This window comes from Drosophila yakuba, unplaced genomic scaffold (genome assembly GCF_016746365.2).
Source record: "Drosophila yakuba strain Tai18E2 unplaced genomic scaffold, Prin_Dyak_Tai18E2_2.1 Segkk17_quiver_pilon_scaf, whole genome shotgun sequence".
Taxonomy (NCBI): Eukaryota; Metazoa; Arthropoda; class Insecta; order Diptera; family Drosophilidae; genus Drosophila; species Drosophila yakuba.
The window spans coordinates 75,152-92,046 of NW_025048789.1; the positions used below are offsets into that span (position 1 = coordinate 75,152).

Consider the following 16,895-nt stretch of genomic DNA (forward strand, 5'->3'; position numbering starts at 1 on the left):
GAAGGAAAGAAAAGAAAGGAATTGCCCTAAATGAATGCTATTTCTCTTACAACCTAACTTAAATGAATTTCCTAACATAAGGTGGAATTTATTTTTTCCTATCGGAATAACTAATGCTGCTCTGCTTGACTGTTTGCCGATCTGCTTAACAAGCAGTCGGTCAGGTGTGAAGCGGTGTAAGGTAAAATGGGTATATATGTAGATAATGTTAATATAGTGAATTCAATTAAATCATGTTTTCTCCGCTTAACGGTGGCGTCTGATGCAATCCAGAATTACACCTCCAGGTCGGCAATTTATGCTTCCTTCACTGGTCGCACTGACAATGGTTATTTTCTTGAAATTAAATATTTTCCTAGGTGCCACCTGTAATTTTATTCCCTTAACAAAAAAATTCTGAACCACAACACACGCACAAAACTTACCCTCTAGGGGTTGGCACTAAAGTTAATCGAAATATAAATTTTCCGATTCACTGGGTTTTGGTTGAATTGGTTGAATTATCGAATTGTTGAATTTCTCTTTTTTTTCTGTATTTTTGAGAGATCACTTTTATTCTCGGATAGCTCGGACGCACTTTCTCGCTCGCTGGTTTAAACTCAATTAATGCCCAGTGGCTACCGCTTCGGGTCGGGACCCCGAGTCTGAACTCCAAAAATTGCAGTTGGAGAAATGTTCTACCTGACAGCCTAGTTAACATTTTTCCCGACCTAATTAAGTGCCTACTTTTAGGCCGAGATCACCGACAAGCTACCTTACAAGCTCAGGATCCAGCTATCTGTGTACCCAAAATTAACAGCATTGATAAGTTGGAAAGAGCACTCAATGCAGTTATAGTGGAATCAGACTACGACATCCGTACATTTAAATCGGGCATCTCTAGGATATATACAACTGACGCAATGACATTCAGAATGGTAGTCAAAACACTCTCTGAATTGAATTGTGAGTTTTGGCACCACCAATTGAAGGAGGACAAGCCATTTAGACTGGTCCTTAAAAACATTCACTCCACTGTTCCTAAAGAATTAATTGAGCGAGCTTTCTCTGAAAAGGGTTTCTGTGTTCTCAACACTTACTGCCCGAGGAGACCTGATTGGCGAGAAATTGGATCTGACGAGCAAGCAGTCAATGCTAAAACTAGACAAAATCTATTTTATGTCAATCTTAGGCAAGCACCAAATGTGTCTGATGCATTAAAAATAACCCATGTGGAAGACACAGGGTTACTGTAGAGCGTGCCAACCGGAGAAAGGATCTGGTGCAATGTTTTAATTGTCAAGACTTTGGGCACACCCGAAATTACTGCCTTAAAAATCCAGTCTGTGGCAAGTGTTCACAGGATCACCAAACTAACTCCAACTTATGCCTGGCAGGTCTACCAGAGAAGTACATATGTGCGAACTGTGGACAAAATCATGCATCCAACGACAAAGTCTGTCAGGTGAGAATTGAGCTAATCAAAAAACTAAAACCAGCTGTTAGGTTACCTAAGGACGGACTAAGGCAGGCTGGAAGGCCCAGCACCAACAACTTCACAAATTCAGAGGCACAAATTATTTCTGAGACAGTAGTTAAAAATGGCTTTTCTTACGCTGACATGGCTCGTCAAAATACGAGATTGAAGAACAACGGCTTGGAGAAACCAACCGTTTCTCCCCAACTTACATACCGGACGAACACGGAATTGATCATAAATTTAAGACGCTGGAAAAAGCCTTACAGGATGTTAATTCCCGAATGGATCAAGCTTTTTAGGCTTGTTCAGGAGTCGATGGATGCCAACAAAGCATTCCGTGAACTGGTACAAAAACTAATTTCCTAATGACTGCGACAAATATAAAAATCGGATTATGGAACGCACGGGGACTCCTCAGAAACAACGAGGAGTGGTACCAACTCACTGGATATAATGCTGGTTACAGAGACCCACTGCCAGTCTTGTCATAATTTGTACTTTCCAGGATATGACATTTACCATGCAAATCATCCTAGCGGTAACTGCAGAGGTGGAGCAGCACTGCTAGTAAAATCTGGTATCAAACATAGTCCAAAGGCCCCCATGGTATCGTGGAAGATGCAAATAGCGAGTGTAATTGTACAAACTAACAGCGGTAATGTAGTAATCGCCTCCACCTATCTCCCCCCCAATGAATCCTGGGCCAGGGCTGACTTCGACCATCTGATTAGTTTGTTCGGCAACAGATTTATACTAGGAGGCGACTTCAATGTCAAACACCAATGGTGGGGTGGTATCAGATCGTGCTCACGTGGCAGGCAACTTCAGGAAGCTATTGCCAACAGTTCATGCCAGATCCTAGCCACAGGCGAACCAACCTTCTACTCATACAATTCCCAGCTCACTCCGTCTGCGCTGGATTTCTTCATCGTCAATGGTATTCCAGACAACAAGCTCTCTGTAGACAAGTGCTATGACCTGTCCTCTGACCATTTGCCTTTAATTGCTGTCCTTCATCATGAACCACAACTAAAAACACGCAGACAACAATTACTTCCACCTGGCTCCTCTGTTGAGATTTTTAAAGCTGAATTGGAGAGCAGGATCAGTTTAGACATGTACCTAAATAGCGCTGAGGAAATCGAAGAAGCAATTTCAAGTTTTATGAGCAAAGTACAAATAGCTGCTGCCTACGCCAGCCCAAATCCCCCCAACACCCTGGTCATCATCAAAGAGGGCAATTGCCTCCAAATGCTGCTGCACTCTTGTGTCTCAAAAGAAGAGTACGAAGAGAATACGCTAGAACTGGAGATGCGCGGGTTAATTCAATATATAAAAGGTTAGCAAACCGTCTCCAAAAAGTTCTCAAGAGCTCCAGACAGGCTGAAATTGACGCACACTTGGAAAATGCTAGTCCGGATGCTTCATCCAACTACTCTCTCTGGAAACTAACCAGACGATTCAAAAGGCAAGTGGTGCCAAAAGCCCCATTAAAAAACCCACTAGGCGGCTGGTGCTTATCTGATACAGAAAAGGCTGAAACATTTGCAGAAAATTTGCAGCAAAGATTCCAGACACTCGACATTGCGGACGATTCTATGCATACTAAAATCCAAGCCTCCCTAGAAACTCCGTACCAAATGTCCTTGCCTGTAAGCCCAGTGTCATTCGGTGAGGTTTCATTGTTAATCAAGCAGCTCAAGCTGAAAAAATGTCCTGGCGAGGATCAGCTGGACAACAGAACCATTAAAAACTTTCCATTCAGAGCGATTCTGTTCATAGTCCTCATTTTCAACACGATTCTGAGAGTGGGGTACTTTCCCAAGCTGTGGAAATCGACTCTTATTACAATGATTCCCAAACCAGAGAAGCAGCCCACTGAAGTCAACTCGTTCAGGCCGATCAGCTAACTTCCGGCATTAGGAAAAATGCTCGAAAGAGTTATCTTAAAGCGGATTCTCAATCTGGACAGCGTGGCAATGTCGATTCCTAAGTGGCAGTTTGGATTTCGAAAAAGCCACGGTACTCCAGAACAACTACATCGTGTTGTTAATTTCGCACTGTAGGCTATGGAAGAAAAGGAATACGCTGTGGCGGTTTTCATGGATATCCAGCAAGCCTTCGACAGGGTGTGGCACAAAGGTCTACAATGTAAGCTTAAGTCCTTGCTTAATCCGCAACTACATCAACTAGTAACCAGCTTTCTAGAGGATAGGACGTTCTGTGTAACCATAAACGGAATCAAATCTTCGAATAGGCCAATTTGCGCAGGAGTTCCTCAAGGCAGCGTTCTCGGCCCTACATTGTACTCTCTGTACACTGCTGATATGCCAACTCCAAGATCGGTCCGAACTGTGGACACAGATGACGTGCTTATTGCAACATACGCTGATGATACCGCAGTTTTTGTCAGAAACCCTTCCTTGGTCATTGCCGCAGAAGCCTTACAGGAGTACGTTTGTTCCTTCGAAAAATGGGCGCAGGATTGGAACATAGGAATAAACAGTAGCAAATGCGCAAATGTTACGTTTGCGACAAGACCTGGAAGCTGCGGTAACATAACGCTTCTTGGGTCCGTGCTGGAGCATAAGCCCTATTATAAATACCTTGGGGTCATCCTGGACAGGAAACTTAACTTTGGACGTCATGCTACATTGGTAAAGCATACTATGTTGTCAAAAGCTGCAAAAATGTCTTGGCTCATGTCTCCAAGGAACAAGCTCTCCCTAAAAAACAAGGTGGCCATTTATAAAACAATCCTCAGCCCGATTTGGAGATATGGTCTACAAGTTTATGGAATTGCAGCCAAAACACATATAAATAAAATCCGTACAGCTCAGAGTAAAATACTGAGAACAATGTGCAATGCTCCCTGGTACATGCGTACTAGTGACATAGAACGAGATCTGGAAATAGAGAAGGTTGGTGACGTTATTCAAACGCTAGCTCAGAAGTATGAAGACAGGCTGAACCGGCATCCAAATGTTCTCGCTAGACGATTGTTACGGCAAAATGTAAGGCGACGATTAAAGAGACTCCACCCACAGGATCTATCTTTTAGAACCATGTCGTAATAAATATTCCTTGTATTAGTTGTCAATAAGTATTTAAAAAGATAAAACATCGAATATAATCAAAAATTGTTAACTTTATGTCTAATACAATAGTATTACTATGTCCTATTATTAGCAGTACAATAATTTAAATTTTACATGTATCCAAACTTTTTAATAAAAAAAAAAAAAAAAAAAAAAAAAAAAACAAGCTCAGGAACTGCCTCGTTCACGAAGTACAGCTGCTTGTAAGTGCATTCTTAAGCTCAATCAAACTGGATGCTGGGCGAATATGCATTGAATTAAGTGGGCGAAATTCGTATTGGCTCTTGGGCTAGAAAGGCACCAGAGTCTTATGATTAAAATGCCCCGAGCCCGGAATCCCCTATGCCCATAGGTGCATTCCGCTGCAGAATTTAAATGTCCCTTCACCCGAGTGCTTGCGTGTGTGCGTTCGACGTTCAAGTGAAACTTAAGACAAAAGCCAGAGCGCTCGGAATTCTTTTTTCTGTGTCCGCCCTTCCGGGCCGTATTGTTTTTGCTGGCTAAAGCCGTGCAGACATTTGGACCCAACTACTTGAAGTTGAATGCCCCGTTTCCTTACTTATTTTTTCCTTTTTTCTTTCCTTATGGGGGGACTTTATGGCGTATACGTGTGGGTTCCTTTGGGCGCACATTGAAATCCCAGCATAGTTATGACTTTGAAAAAAACTGAGGGCGAAGCACATTTTCTTCTTAGCCCTCAACGTAATGGCAGGTGCCAGGAAAATAAGAGGCTGGAAAAAGCGAACGTGAATAAAACTGTTTTCGGTCTGCGTGTTCAAAAGCGCACTTGATTGCTCAAATCCTTTGTGTATCCCCTTTTAAGCCTTTTGTTTTCCACCAAGACACCAACCAACGCCAAAGCCACAGCAACAAAAACACTACCCCGGGAGCAACTAAAAGGGGAAAAAAGTCCCAGTCCAAGACGACATCTCAAGCGGCACTTCTTCCACAAAAAAAAATCAATTAACTTCTGCTGAGACAAATGTTCGGGCCATGGAAAGGAAACGAAATTTGCATGATTGCAAAATTTAAAACTGCTTTGAGGGTACATAGTTATACCGCTTACTTTGCACACCCTGGCAGAGGGTATATTGATACTAGTGAGATGTTGGCTTAGCAATTCTGCAGTATGTATAATCTTTGTAAAATCTATGTTTAATTAAAATCTAATCAATAGCAGAGTAACGGGTATCTGATAGCAGAGCAAGAATTCCACGCCTATTCATTCTAAAGAACAAAATAATGATTGAACCGACTTTTGAGCCATTGAATTGTTTACCAAAGCGTTCTCAGCTTTATTATAATACTATTTTATTTTCGATCACATCCTTACATCATTCTGTTTGTAACTCGTAAGTTAAATTTTTTTTTTGTCAGTCGTAGTCTATTGGTTTCTTTTTGATGACGTCTTTGGTGGCCTTTCGGTGATTGGCCGTAAGAAGGTACAGTTTCTTCAGCATATTATCCGCCTCACCCGTGGTCATGGCAAACACCTGGACCATTCCCGTCTCATGAACACGGGCCGCCACCCCGGGAACTGCCTTGTCCACGTAGTAGACATACTGCATATGGGGCTCAGGAGAAAGAACGCTTAACGCAGTGAACACCGGCAAAGAGATCCCAAATGGAAAGTGGGCGCAGGAAATGAGACGCAGATGTAGAAGCTTGTTTGAGGGGTCGGCTTTGAAGTTCGCCCTCCCAAGGGTCCTAAACATCAGATCCCTTTGTGTTTCGGCAAGCATCGCATGGCCTCTTCCATTGATTATCAAGACACTGCCATCGGACCAAATCCAGGCTATCTGTGTGGCCTCATACCGGATTTGGATCACATCGATGTCGTTTTTGTAAACGGCGTTTCTTAGGAACCTAACCGTATTTTGCAGATCCAAGTTCGTATTCATACTCAGTGTGCAATACATTTTGCAAAAATTCATATCGACGTGCATGCGAAATTCCTCGACCTTGCGCCTTTTGGGACGCCTTAGGATTCTAATCCTCTGGAGGCACTGGTCCAAGTGATCTGGCAGAGGCGGAAGCAGAAGACATCTCCTCAAATTCTCCACCGATTTTGATCCGAACTGCTGGTTCCACTTTGAGCGCAGTCTCTTAGCTTGGGGGTCCCTGAACTCCGTCATGGTTTGGTCAATGATGTACTCGAAGTCCTCGAGGAAAACTGTGAAGCTATTCTGCCATCCAGTCTCCGCTGAGACATTTCTGTTGCTTTCTCCCAGGACTCGGGGCTTCATTTGCTCCTCGCTGATCTCGGTTTCGAAGTCAATGGCCTCTGGTTCTGCAGCAGTTGGATTGTTGGAACCGTCCTCATAGATGAGGAGTTGCACTTGTTGGGAAATGATTTCACTGCATTGCTGTAGCCAACTCTGGGTAGCTTCCTCAGCCTCGGGCCTCGGGGGCAATGTTTTAATGTCTTTGACCTCGAGGATAACTGGCTTTTCTGGTTTTTCCACAATGAATTCAGTTGCTTTCTCTGGTTCCTTTTCTGGAATATTTTCAACGGAAACCTTTTCGTTGGGTGGGGGTTTCCACAACTCAGGCTCTACGGAATCAGGTTTCTGCGGCATTTCGAACACCTTTGGAGAAAACTTTTTCCAAACATCCTTTTCCTGGGAGATAAGATCCTTGGGCTTTAGTAACTCCATCAGAAGATCATGATTCTTCTCATGATCTCTGGCTAGGCTTAATAACATATCAAACTCTTCTATATCACTGTGGGGTTCGTTGAGGCCCTCCGATTTTATCCATTCCTTGAGTGCCCGCTGCTCTTCGATTCCAATGGTGCAGCTAGCAAAGGCGACATCTTCATTGTCCAGAATCCGAGGCTTCTTGGCGTCACTATCGACCTTTCCCTTTGAATCCGAATCTTCTATATCATTATGGGATCCGTTGATGGCCCGCTCCTCTTCGATTCCAATGGTGCAGCTAGCAAAGGCGACATCTTCATTGTCCAGAATCCGAGGCTTCTTGGCGTCACTATCGACCTTTCCCTTTGAATCCGATTCTTCTATATCATTATAGGATCCGTTGAGCCCCTCCGATTCTATCCACTGATCCAAGACCCGCCACTCATCTTTTCCGACTTTCCTCTCAAAACCAGTTTCAAAAGAATTCTTTTTATATCGGTTTTTGTCAACTCGAACTGTTTTCGGAGGAAATTCATTGGAGTTTTGAGATTCCGTTAAACTCGGAGGTGGAGTTTTGGAAGGCTCCAAATACTCCATGCAAAACAAAGGCCATATAGCATCCGAGGGCTTTATAAGCCCCTTCTTCGCATCCATACAGAGCTTCCAAATATCCTCTGACGACAACATTTCTGTATCATACTCATCCACCAAAGGCCCCTTGATGGGTGTCAGCGGTGAGGGTTCTGTGTCGACGGTAGGTTTTGGAACAGTTTGACGCACATTTGGAGATATTTTTCCTTCGTTGGGGCATCGTCGACTCTTGACAATGCTTGATGAACTTGGAGGTGGCATTTGCCAGTTTTTGGGAAGCACGTTAGAATTCTCCTCGAGTCCAAAGTCCGGAACAACATTGTCGATGCGGAACTTGGAGGGTATGGGGTTTGGGTGCGGTTCATTTACGGTTCGAAAAGCGCTGAATATGAAATTAAATTCATATTAAATATGACTGTTTTTTTTAAGTTCTTACCTGGAGCACGGTCTTTGGATATCATATTCCGAAAAGCCATCTTGATTGTAGATGGGTTCTGTGCTCTTTTTCTTAGGATAGTTTACCGCATCACCGCTGGCCATTTTAAGAAACTGTTGGTCATCATCTACATCAAATAAAGAAGTACGTGGCATTTTGTTAGAAATGTAATCGGACTGAATTTTTAGATGCCAAATTTTTCCACGCACTCTACAACTCAATGGGTGGCAACCTTAAGTTATTTGTTTGAAATATATCCTATCGGAACGACAGAATTGTATATTATCTTTGTGAAAATTATTAAACTATTTAAAATAAAATTTTTATCATATATTGTTTCTATTGGGTTAGGTTTTTATACCCGTTACTCGTAGAGTAAAAGGGTATACTAGATTCGTTGAAAAGTATGTAACGGGCAGAAGGAAGCGTCTCCGACCATATAAAGTATATATATTCTTGATCAGGATTAATAGCCGAGCCAATCTGCCCATCTCCGTCCGTCTGTCCGTATGAACGTCGAGATCTCAGGAACTACAAAAGCTAAAAAGTTGAGATTAAGCATACAGACTCCAGAGACATAAACGCAGTTTGTCGATTTATATTGCCACGCCTAATCTAACGCCCACAAACCGCCCAAAGCTGCCACGCCCACACTTTTGAAAAATGTTTTCATATTTTTTCAGTTTTTTATTAGTCTTATAAATTTCTATCGATTGGCCAAAAAAGTTTTTGCCACCCCCCTTTCTAACGCCCACAAACCACCAAAAACCGTCAGTGTTGAAGACTCTCCTTCGCACTTCCACTAGCTGAGTAACGGGTATCAGATAGTCGGGGAACTCGGTTATAGCGTTCTCTCTTTTTCAGTTTAATTCCGTAACGTAACCCATTCGAAGCCCGGGTTTTTTAGCCAGCTTTACTTGGAGCAGCCATTGCATTTAAATTTCTATAAATTTTTCATTTTCCATTTAGTTCCAATGGCACGCTACAAAATAAAAGCAAACGTTCGTTTTCAGCACAGACTTAATCCCCCAAACATTCTTGCAATGTTTTTAAGGCTGTTTTTCTTCAATTTGAAATGCTGCAATATATTTTTTTGTGTGGTGTGGTCGCGGAATTTGAAACTTATCTTTCACACCAATTGTGCATGTTTTGTATAAGTAAAATATCCTTAAATTGCGGACTTAAGCTTTTAGTTTATCTTTCAATTTTCTAGAAGCTTCTAAACATTTGATTTAAATGACAGTCAATTAGTTTAGAGAGATTTGAAGTTGAGTATTTGTATTTACCTTTTGAGTCGTTTAAAAACAAGAGAGAACTATATAGTCCTGCTTTACGACTATCAGATACCCGTTATACAGCGAATAAGTATTTCTTGCGCTGGGTCTCTGTCTCTCGAGTCTGATGCTCATACACAACTTTCTAGCTTTTAAGCTTATAGTTTCTGGGATCTCGACGGACGGACAGACGCATGAACTGTACGAGTAAAGGGTATAAGAATATATTGTTTAAATATTACAATTCACAAGTAAGCACTTGTAATGGAATATTTATTTTGATTTCCCATTCTATAATCTGGTATCTGGTGCACCCCGAATTCAATGGGAAGGTTTTTAGTGCTATGTGTCTGTATTAAAGTAGCTATTGCGAAAATACGCCATAGATATACCATATTACTGTGCCACTCAGGCACGTAGTATTCATTCATACACCATCTAAAAGCCGCATTTTTCCATCAACTGCCAACAATCTCGGGTACTTCCCAAAGTCGCCACACAAAAATGAGGACCTGAGCTTCCCTGGATCCGCTTGGATCCCCCTTACCACACACTAATGGCACTGAAACAAAAAGAAAAGCCTAAGTCTAGTCCTGGCGCCGAAGCCTACCGACGTCGCCTGGACAGTTCTTGAACTCACCTAGATGTTTTCATTTGGCTGGGAGAATGCAGTGCACTGCCTGTATTAGCCTATACCGAAAAGTTGATTATCCTGCGGCTTTTCATTTTCTCTATTTAAGAAATTCACTTTAAGGATCCACTGGATCCTCCTCTAATGGTTTTGCTATGCTAATTTATCGACGCCTGCTGGCCATTGGAGTCGCCTTGCGCCCCTTACCAGACGGCTTTTGATCCTGTTTCTTATTAATTTAATTATAAATATTATTCTTTTTTACGTTTCCTGTTTATTTTTGTTTTGTTGGTGGAAATTGCTGAGTAACAGGAAATGGAAAACATTCAAATGTAAACATATGCACAGTGATTTGCCGTGATTTTTAGGACAGAGATTTTAGTCAAATGTGCTCTACGATGCGGAAAATGAGAATATTAGTGCATGATTAGTGTATAATAATTACAATTATAATCAGGTGTTACAACTTTTTTCATCAAATAAAAATATAACAAACGGAATTATATAATAATTAATATGAAAATCAAGCTCTGCTTTGTATACCAAACATTGATATCCAATACTCTTTTTCTGTGGGAAACTGCATTCACTTTGCTGACCCAGATGCGTTAATTTACTGATGTAAGACCGAAGAACATCGTTGTCATGGGCTCACCCATTTGCCCTCACTTTCGTGCAGAAAAAGTGAAACTCTGTCATTAGGTAAAAGGGACTGAGCTGGAAAGTCTTTCATAAGCGTCTCATAAATTCTTTGTCTATTGTGGCAAATTCTTAACCATCCAGTTGGCTAACCGTCGTGTAGTTTTTTCCCTTTTCTGTTCCATCCCGTTTCACTCTATTTCTTCGTTTCTAACTGTGCCATATGTGTCCAGGCTTCCAAGTCCTCAAATTGTAACTAGAATTTGATTGTGCCGAGAAATGCGAGTGCATTGATTGGATTAACTTGAAAAAAGCCGACTGCATGTGGCCATAAATGAAATGGAACCCCTTTAAGCCAGGGAAAGCTGTGGATGCAGATGGCCAACAGTGGCATTGCTAAAATTGGGATATCTTTTTCCTAGTCGCTTTCGGAAAGCAAAGAATACGGGACTAGTTAAATTTGAAATAAAATTTACTTCACCAGCTAAACAAATAGAATTGAAGAAAAACAGAGGTTTTATGTCAGAAAAACTGAACTACATAAATCATAATTTCCAAAACTATGTAAGTTAGCAAACCATTTAAAATATGTTAACGAGAATATCGATTTTTTTTAAATGTTTTGTGAGATTCTATTAAAAATCAAAGGGAACAGGAATTTTACTATGTACAAGTATATATAATATTATTGTTCTTTAGTTTAAAATTTTAATTAGCCAACTTAATGGCTTTAGTAAGTTGAGTATAAAGCTTTGTGTTGATGCACATTTTTTCGTGTAAATAATACTATTGGTGTTATTGTTTCTTGTATTTATTCATGTATTATGCTGGAAGTCCGGGGAAAAAAGTCCCCCAGGTCGACGTCTCAAGCGGCACTTCTTCCGCAAAAAAACCAATTAACTTCTGCTAAACCAAATGTTCAAGCCAAGGAAAGGAAACGAAATTTGCATGACTACAAAATTAAAAACTGCTTTGAGGGACAGAAAATATTTGGAGGATACATAGTTAGTTATACGGCTTACTTTGCACACCCTGGCAGAGGGTATATTGATATTAGTGAGAAGTTGGCTTAGCAATTCTGCAGTATGTATAATCTTTGTAAAATCTATGTTTAATTAAAATCTAATCAATAGCAGAGTAACAGGTATCTGATAGCAGAGCAAGAATTCCACGCCTATTCATTCTAAAGAACAAAATAATGATTGAACCGACTTTTGAGCCATTGAATTGTTTACCAAAGCGTTCTCAGCTTTATTATAATTACTATTCTATTTTCGATCACATCCTTACATCATTCTGTTTGTAACTCGTAAGTTAAATTTTTTTTTTGTCAGTCGTAGTCTATTGGTTTCTTTTTGATGACGTCTTTGGTGGCCTTTCGGTGATTGGCCGTAAGAAGGTACAGTTTCTTCAGCATATTATCCGCCTCACCCGTGGTCATGGCAAACACCTGGACCATTCCCGTCTCATGAACACGGGCCGCCACCCCGGGAACTGCCTTGTCCACGTAGTAGACATACTGCATATGGGGCTCAGGAGAAAGAACGCTTAACGCAGTGAACACCGGCAAAGAGATCCCAAATGGAAAGTGGGCGCAGGAAATGAGACGCAGATGTAGAAGCTTGTTTGAGGGGTCGGCTTTGAAGTTCGCCCTCCCAAGGGTCCTAAACATCAGATCCCTTTGTGTTTCGGCAAGCATCGCATGGCCTCTTCCATTGATTATCAAGACACTGCCATCGGACCAAATCCAGGCTATCTGTGTGGCCTCATACCGGATTTGGATCACATCGATGTCGTTTTTGTAAACGGCGTTTCTTAGGAACCTAACCGTATTTTGCAGATCCAAGTTCGTATTCATACTCAGTGTGCAATACATTTTGCAAAAATTCATATCGACGTGCATGCGAAATTCCTCGACCTTGCGCCTTTTGGGACGCCTTAGGATTCTAATCCTCTGGAGGCACTGGTCCAAGTGATCTGGCAGAGGCGGAAGCAGAAGACATCTCCTCAAATTCTCCACCGATTTTGATCCAAACTGCTGGTTCCACTTTGAGCGGAGTCTCTTAGCTTGGGGGTCCCTGAACTCCGTCATGGTTTGGTCAATGATGTACTCGAAGTCCTCGAGGAAAACTGTGAAGCTGTTCTGCCATCCAGTCTCCGCTGAGACATTTCTGTTGCTTTCTCCCAGGACTCGGGGCTTCATTTGCTCCTCGCTGATCTCGGTTTCGAAGTCAATGGCCTCTGGTTCTGCAGCAGTTGGATTGTTGGAACCGTCCTCATAGATGAGGAGTTGCACTTGTTGGGAAATGATTTCACTGCATTGCTGTAGCCAACTCTGGGTAGCTTCCTCAGCCTCGGGCCTCGGGGGCAATGTTTTAATGTCTTTGACCTCGAGGATAACTGGCTTTTCTGGTTTTTCCACAATGAATTCAGTTGCTTTCTCTGGTTCCTTCTCTGGAATATTTTCAACGGAAACCTTTTCGTTGGGTGGGGGTTTCCACAACTCAGGCTCTACGGAATCAGGTTTCTGCGGCATTTCGAACACCTTTGGAGAAAACTTTTTCCAAACATCCTTTTCCTGGGAGATAAGATCCTTGGGCTTTAGTAACTCCATCAGAAGATCATGATTCTTCTCATGATCTCTGGCTAGGCTTAATAACATATCAAACTCTTCTATATCACTGTGGGGTTCGTTGAGGCCCTCCGATTTTATCCATTCCTTGAGTGCCCGCTGCTCTTCGATTCCAATGGTGCAGCTAGCAAAGGCGACATCTTCATTGTCCAGAATCCGAGGCTTCTTGGCGTCACTATCGACCTTTCCCTTTGAATCCGAATCTTCTATATCATTATGGGATCCGTTGATGGCCCGCTCCTCTTCGATTCCAATGGTGAAGCTAGCAAAGGCGACATCTTCATTGTCCAGAATCCGAGGCTTCTTGGCGTCACTATCGACCTTTCCCTTTGAATCCGATTCTTCTACATCATTATAGGATCCGTTGAGCCCCTCCGATTCTATCCACTGATCCAAGACCCGCCACTCATCTTTTCCGACTTTCCTCTCAAAACCAGTTTCAAAAGAATTCTTTTTATATCGGTTTTTGTCAACTCGAACTGTTTTCGGAGGAAATTCATTGGAGTTTTGAGATTCCGTTAAACTCGGAGGTGGAGTTTTGGAAGGCTCCAAATACTCCATGCAAAACAAAGGCCATATAGCATCCGAGGGCTTTATAAGCCCCTTCTTCGCATCCATACAGAGCTTCCAAATATCCTCTGACGACAACATTTCTGTATCATACTCATCCACCAAAGGCCCCTTGATGGGTGTCAGCGGTGAGGGTTCTGTATCGACGGTAGGTTTTGGAACAGTTTGACGCACATTTGGAGATATTTTTCCTTCGTTGGGGCATCGTCGACTCTTGACAATGCTTGATGAACTTGGAGGTGGCATTTGCCAGTTTTTGGGAAGCACGTTAGAATTCTCCTCGAGTCCAAAGTCCGGAACAACATTGTCGATGCGGAACTTGGAGGGTATGGGGTTTGGGTGCGGTTCATTTACGGTTCGAAAAGCGCTGAATATGAAATTAAATTCATATTAAATATGACTGTTTTTTTTAAGTTCTTACCTGGAGCACGGTCTTTGGATATCATATTCCGAAAAGCCATCTTGATTGTAGATGGGTTCTGTGCTCTTTTTCTTAGGATAGTTTACCGCATCACCGCTGGCCATTTTAAGAAACTGTTGGTCATCATCTACATCAAATAAAGAAGTACGTGGCATTTTGTTAGAAATTTAATCGGACTGAATTTTTAGATGCCAAATTTTTCGACGCACTCTACAACTCTATGGGTGGCAACCTTAAGTTATTTGTTTGAAATATATCCTATCGGAACGACAGAATTGTATATTATCTTTAAACTATTTAAAATAAAATTTTTATCATATATTGTTTCTATTGGGTTAGGTTTTTATACCCGTTACTCGTAGAGTAAAAGGGTATACTAGATTCGTTGAAAAGTATGTAACGGGCAGAAGGAAGCGTCTCCGACCATATAAAGTATATATATTCTTGATCAGGATTAATAGCCGAGCCAATCTGCCCATCTCCGTCCGTCTGTCCGTATGAACGTCGAGATCTCAGGAACTACAAAAGCTAAAAAGTTGAGATTAAGCATACAGACTCCAGAGACATAAACGCAGTTTGTCGATTTATATTGCCACGCCTAATCTAACGCCCACAAACCGCCCAAAGCTGCCACGCCCACACTTTTGAAAAATGTTTTCATATTTTTTCAGTTTTTTATTAGTCTTATAAATTTCTATCGATTGGCCAAAAAAGTTTTTGCCACCCCCCTTTCTAACGCCCACAAACCACCAAAAACCGTCAGTGTTGAAGACTCTCCTTCGCACTTCCACTAGCTGAGTAACGGGTATCAGATAGTCGGGGAACTCGGTTATAGCGTTCTCTCTTTTTCAGTTTAATTCCGTAACGTAACCCATTCGAAGCCCGGGTCTTTTAGCCAGCTTTACTTGGAGCAGCCATTGCATTTAAATTTCTATAAATTTTTCATTTTCCATTTAGTTCCAATGGCACGCTACAAAATAAAAGCAAACGTTCGTTTTCAGCACAGACTTAATCCCCCAAACATTCTTGCAATGTTTTTAAGGCTGTTTTTCTTCAATTTGAAATGCTGCAATATATTTTTTTGTGTGGTGTGGTCGCGGAATTTGAAACTTATCTTTCACACCAATTGTGCATGTTTTGTATAAGTAAAATATCCTTAAATTGCGGACTTAAGCTTTTAGTTTATCTTTCAATTTTCTAGAAGCTTCTAAACATTTGATTTAAATGACAGTCAATTAGTTTAGAGAGATTTGAAGTTGAGTATTTGTATTTACCTTTTGAGTCGTTTAAAAACAAGAGAGAACTATATAGTCCTGTTTTACGACTATCAGATACCCGTTATACAGCGAATAAGTATTTCTTGCGCTGGGTCTCTGTCTCTCGAGTCTGATGCTCATACACAACTTTCTAGCTTTTAAGCTTATAGTTTCTGGGATCTCGACGGACGGACAGACGCATGAACTGTACGAGTAAAGGGTATAAGAATATATTGTTTAAATATTACAATTCACAAGTAAGCACTTGTAATGGAATATTTATTTTGATTTCCCATTCTATAATCTGGTGCACCCCGAATTCAATGGGAAGGTTTTTAGTGCTATGTGTCTGTATTAAAGTAGCTATTGCGAAAATACGCCATAGATATACCATATTACTGTGCCACTCAGGCACGTAGTATTCATTCATACACCATCTAAAAGCCGCATTTTTCCATCAACTGCCAACAATCTCGGGTACTTCCCAAAGTCGCCACACAAAAATGAGGACCTGAGCTTCCCTGGATCCGCTTGGATCCCCCTTACCACACACTAATGGCACTGAAACAAAAAGAAAAGCCTAAGTCTAGTCCTGGCGCCGTAGCCTACCGACGTCGCCTGGACAGTTCTTGAACTCACCTAGATGTTTTCATTTGGCTGGGAGAATGCAGTGCACTGCCTGTATTAGCCTATACCGAAAAGTTGATTATCCTGCGGCTTTTCATTTTCTCTATTTAAGAAATTCACTTTAAGGATCCACTGGATCCTCCTCTAATGGTTTTGCTATGCTAATTTATCGACGCCTGCTGGCCATTGGAGTCGCCTTGCGCCCCTTACCAGACGGCTTTTGATCCTGTTTCTTATTAATTTAATTATAAATATTATTCTTTTTTACGTTTCCTGTTTATTTTTGTTTTGTTGGTGGAAATTGCTGAGTAACAGGAAATGGAAAACATTCAAATGTAAACATATGCACAGTGATTTGCCGTGATTTTTAGGACAGAGATTTTAGTCAAATGTGCTCTACGATGCGGAAAATGAGAATATTAGTGCATGATTAGTGTATAATAATTACAATTATAATCAGGTGTTACAACTTTTTTCATCAAATAAAAATATAACAAACGGAATTATATAATAATTAATATGAAAATCAAGCTCTGCTTTGTATACCAAACATTGATATCCAATACTCTTTTTCTGTGGGAAACTGCATTCACTTTGCTGACCCAGATGCGTTAATTTACTG

General features: G+C 41.3%; 2 protein-coding genes across 2 annotated transcripts; both read right to left on the reverse strand.

Annotated features, from left to right (window-relative positions):
- Positions 1–5,828: 5,828 nt before the first annotated feature.
- Positions 5,829–8,446, reverse strand: LOC120322229. Its single transcript, XM_039377283.2, has 2 exons — positions 8,224–8,446; positions 5,829–8,169 (listed from the first exon to the last, which is right to left on the reverse strand). The coding sequence occupies exons 1-2, from the start codon at positions 8,376–8,378 to the stop codon at positions 5,931–5,933; spliced, it is 2,394 nt and encodes a 797-aa protein (XP_039233217.1). The 5' UTR covers positions 8,379–8,446; the 3' UTR covers positions 5,829–5,930.
- Positions 8,447–11,994: 3,548 nt separating this feature from the next.
- On the reverse strand, positions 11,995–14,576 carry LOC120322230. The gene is made up of 2 exons (XM_039377285.2): positions 14,391–14,576; positions 11,995–14,336 (listed from the first exon to the last, which is right to left on the reverse strand). Exons 1-2 carry the CDS (start codon positions 14,543–14,545, stop codon positions 12,098–12,100), a joined length of 2,394 nt encoding a protein of 797 aa, XP_039233219.1. The 5' UTR covers positions 14,546–14,576; the 3' UTR covers positions 11,995–12,097.
- Between the last annotated feature and the right edge of the window lie 2,319 nt (positions 14,577–16,895).